Genomic DNA, 4,217 nt, shown 5'->3' with positions numbered 1-4,217 from the left:
CACGTCGCCCCTGCGCCGCCCAAGGACGACACCGCCTTCAGTGACTCTTCGGAGCAGGTGAACTTCGACTCGGAGGACTCCTCCTGTCTCCCCGAAGACCTCAGCGTCTCCAAGCAGCTGAAGATCCAGGTGAAAGAGGAGCCCGCGGAGGAGGCCGAGGAGGAGGCGCCCGAGGCCAGCATGGCCACTCGGGACTCGGGCCCCAGCAAGGAGGCCGGGTTGTGGCCCTGCGAGAAGTGCGGAAAGGTGTTCACGGCGCACAGGCAGCTGGAGCGGCACCAGGAGCTGCTGTGCTCCGTGAAGCCCTTCATCTGCCACGTGTGCCACAAGGCCTTCCGCACCAATTTCCGCCTCTGGAGTCACTTCCAGTCCCACATGTCGCAGGCCGCTGAGGAGCCAGCGGTGCAGAAAGAGGCGGAGGTGGGCCCCCTGCCCACAAACTCCCCCTCGCCACCGCCTCTGCCGCCGCCCCCGCCCCTGCCCAAGATCCAGCCCCTGGAGCCGGACAGCCCCACGGGCCTGCCCGAAAACCTGGCCCCCGCCACAGAGAAACTGTTCGCACCCCAGGAGTCCGACACCCTCTTCTACCACGCCCCGCCCCTTTCGGCCATCACCTTCAAGAGACAGTTCATGTGCAAGCTCTGCCACAGGACTTTCAAGACCGCCTTCAGTCTCTGGAGTCACGAACAGACGCACAACTGACACCCGCGCCTCTTCCCTGGCAGGTGGGGGGCCCTGAACTGGACCGTGTCCCTGGAAGCAGAGTATTTTTTAAAAAGAATAATAAAGGCTGGAAATTGTTATGCTTGAATTTAGGCTTGAGATAAAGTGATGATAATTGGCATTGTCATCCTGCAACTCGAGAAACTGAAACACTGCAGTTCCGCACCTCTCAGCGGCCAGGGCTGACTTAGTTTCTTTTGAAGTCGGGTGAATCTCCAGGAATTGCGTGGTTCTGCATTCCAAGGTGTCCGGATAATCACATCATTGAGGCTTTTGTTTCTTACTCACTTGTAACTAGTGGAATGCTAGCAAAGCGTTCCTTCCTCTGATTGTCTCAGACACCTAATTCTAGTTAAATCTTAGCCATGTTCTTAAGACCAAAAATGTATCAGAAAGAAGTGGAGTCTCAAGTATTGATTTAGATCTTAAAATATTTTAGCAATAAAAAAAGATAAACCTCAACTTTAATAAATTATCCTGACACTTGATAATAAAAACAAGTATTTGGTATTTTGTGGTCATGTAGGACTTTTCCTTTGTATGAAAATTGTGAAGTTTAAATCAGCAATACGCACACCTAAACTTTTCTAAGGTAGCAGACCTCGTCCTTGGTCACTCAGTGCAGAGTGCGGTCACGCTGTCAGAAGACGTATGTTCGGAAAGCAGGTTCACAGGGTCCTGCACAGCCCTCTCCCAGGCCGCTGTCGCCTGCCACAGGCGTGTTCTGACCCCACGCGTGGGCCGTGCATCCACACTGACTGCGTCCAGTCCTGGCTCACACACCCGGGAAGGACAGGCAGTGTGTGGGGTCCTCTCGTTTATGTGTCACAGATTAAGGGCCTGAGTGAAACTGGAACAGAAAAACCAAAGCTGACGGGCAGCACTCACTCTGAATCTCACGATTAGTGTGACAGGGAGGCGGGGCATGTGTCAAGACAGGATGGCCACTGCCGCCCGAGCCTCCGCTCCCTGAGCCCACACCGCAATGCCAGGCGGTGGGAGAGTGCTGCTGACTCCCTCGGTAGTGGGCTCTGTGCCCTTCTGCTGTGAGCCACTGCTGATACTCAGATGTGTATGAACGCACGTAGGAAGGGTCCAAAGTGAGCTTTTGATACTTATTTTGGTCCATAGGGTTTGAGGGGCTTTTTGTCTTTTGTATTCGTTGTAATTAAAAGTTTTAGAAGGTGTTATCCAAAGCTCAGTGGGTGTTTCAAAGGGGCAAACTTGCTTCACTTGTGTGGAGAAGGTTAAATAAATAAAAGAAATACTGAAACTACCCAATCTTTTTTTTTTTTTTTTTTGGTATCGGGGATCAAACTCGGATTCTTTGGCTTGCAAGGCAGGTGGTGGAAGCATTGAGCTAGATCCCTGGCCCCAAAATCCTTTTAAGATAGGGACACTGATTAAGATACCGAGTTTATATGTTTTTTTTTTTTTTTTAACCAACTAGTCTTTCAAATTAAAATCAGCTCCTGTTGATTGAGAAATAATTTTGAATTTGTGCTCTAGCAGAGCTCTACCCATGATTCTCAGTACCAACATTCTGTAGTAGTGGCAAGAAAGATACTCTTTTTATTGAAACACAAGCATTTTTATAAACTAATTGACTTTGTATATTATAGAAACTATATATGAGATTTTGCCTTTTATCCTTCCACTTGAAAAAGCTATTAAAAATCCCAAAATATTTTAGTAGTTACTTCCTATTTTGTTCTTCAATTTGATGGAGAAGGGAAAATAAAATCAGATTGCAGTTACTGATTCTTGCTCAATCTTTGTTTCTTGGAGAAATCTATGCATTTTAAAGATGACGCTGACCTTTAATGAAGCAAGCATCAGGATGGATGGTTGCACATGGGTTCACTCCGTCGTGGTGTTTCTTACTCTGAACACCCAGTAGCTGTCGCTTCCTCAAGAGAAGACAACTTCCTTGAGTCATCCTGAGAGGCTCTGGAAGTCCCGTAACGCGTTTTTATCTCAGCATTGTGCACTCAGTACCCAGGACCTGAACCTTTATGCTACATTTTTGAAGGTTTTTTAAATACTCCTAATCAGTAAAAAATATTTTTGATCTAGATATAGGCTTGCATATCCGTTAGGTTTAAAAAATTACCAGTGTTTTTGTCTTGTTCACATTTTTGTCTAGGCAAGAAATATAAGATTTCAAATAAAATTTTGAACCAAAAACATTTATAAATGCAGTTCTCGTTTTTCTATTACTTTTTATACTGTCCCTTAAAAGCATTAGGCTGAAAGAGTTTATTTTGGTGGTCAAAAAAATAAATAAATAAACTTCCACTCCTGTAACTATTTTAAATGTTAAGAAGTAGGATAATGAAAGACACATTAATTGCTTTTTTTTAAAGAATGTTTATCTTGGCCAGTAGGCAGATACTTGGTGTAAAATAAATTGGTCTTTCATTTTGCAACTCTTGATATAGTAAAGATATTCTTGTAAATGTTTTTTTCTGATTGTAATTAATTTTTTTAAAGGTAGAAAGTTCATTATTCCTTGTAAGTATTCAGGATGCCTGCTTTTTTATGCAGTTGTGAAAGAATGTAAAATGTTTTAATATATTCTGTTAATCTGAGGACTTTGTTATTTTCTTTATGTGGTGGTTGGAGGAGTGACAAAATGTGTTCTTTATCATTCAGAGTAAGCAATGGAGGTGACGTATTGTACATTTTAATTGTAATATTTCAAGATTAATAGTAAATATTCATCTTTAAAACTAGTCTACATTTACAGTTTTACCAAAATGCACAGGAATGCGGTGTCAGCGCCATTTGTCTGTGGGGAGTTGTGTGTCTTTCTGGGCTCTGTGTTCGGGAAGGGATGCCATGAGGCCTTGTGCAGCTCAGCCCAGCAGCTGATTGCTGGGTACCTAAAGCCCCATCGCCCTCTTGGGCCCAGAGGGAGGAGACGAGACAGAAGTCAGCCACACCCCACTGGACAGACAGGTGAGCGCGGGCCAGACCCAAGGTGGCCTTTGCCACTGGTATGTGTGCAGGGCCGTAATCTGGGACTTTAAGAAAGAAAATACTTGCATTTTCTTTGTACAAAAGTAATTAGGTGCCAGTCCTAACGGATTTCTTTATAAACTTCCTCTAGTTGACCATTATTGGAATTTTACAGTTTGTTAACTTCTGATGTCATGTTGATGGTTTTTGCAACAATTATGAAATGCATTATTGATTTAAATAATGCTGATACACATTTGATAAGCGTTCTTTAACACTGACTACTGAGCTTGCTTTGTTTTAAAAATAGGTTTTCCTCTTGTGGCTTTAGCACTTCAAGAAATTGATGTGCGCCTAACTCTAGGGGGCTCCTCTGGTGGTCCCCGAGAGGCCTCGAGCTCAGTGGGGGAGAAAACTAAATGGATGTTGAGATCCTGGAGGAGAAAAACAAGCGTTCATGTTGGGTGTTTTAAAAATTCATTTTAGAGTCAGGCTTTGGGGAACCGAAGTACTTTACTGTAAATCTTTAAAGT

The 4,217-nt window shown here is 44.3% G+C and overlaps 1 protein-coding gene across 1 annotated transcript in view; it reads left to right on the top strand.

The window, feature by feature from the left end:
• The window catches only part of Zbtb21 (zinc finger and BTB domain containing 21), a 10,771-nt gene extending 8,737 nt beyond the window's left edge, over nucleotides 1-2,034 (top strand). Inside the window, exon 3 of the mRNA XM_010636604.2 lies at nucleotides 1-2,034. Within this exon, the coding sequence (XP_010634906.1) occupies nucleotides 1-702 (702 nt within the window). The 3' untranslated portion in view covers nucleotides 703-2,034.
• The last annotated feature ends 2,183 nt before the right edge of the window (nucleotides 2,035-4,217 follow it).

Source organism: Fukomys damarensis, unplaced genomic scaffold (assembly GCF_012274545.1).
Source record: "Fukomys damarensis isolate Sample0158 unplaced genomic scaffold, DMR_v1.0_HiC HiC_scaffold_24, whole genome shotgun sequence".
Lineage (NCBI taxonomy): Eukaryota > Metazoa > Chordata > Mammalia > Rodentia > Bathyergidae > Fukomys > Fukomys damarensis.
This window is presented reverse-complemented; position numbering and strand designations above follow the sequence as displayed.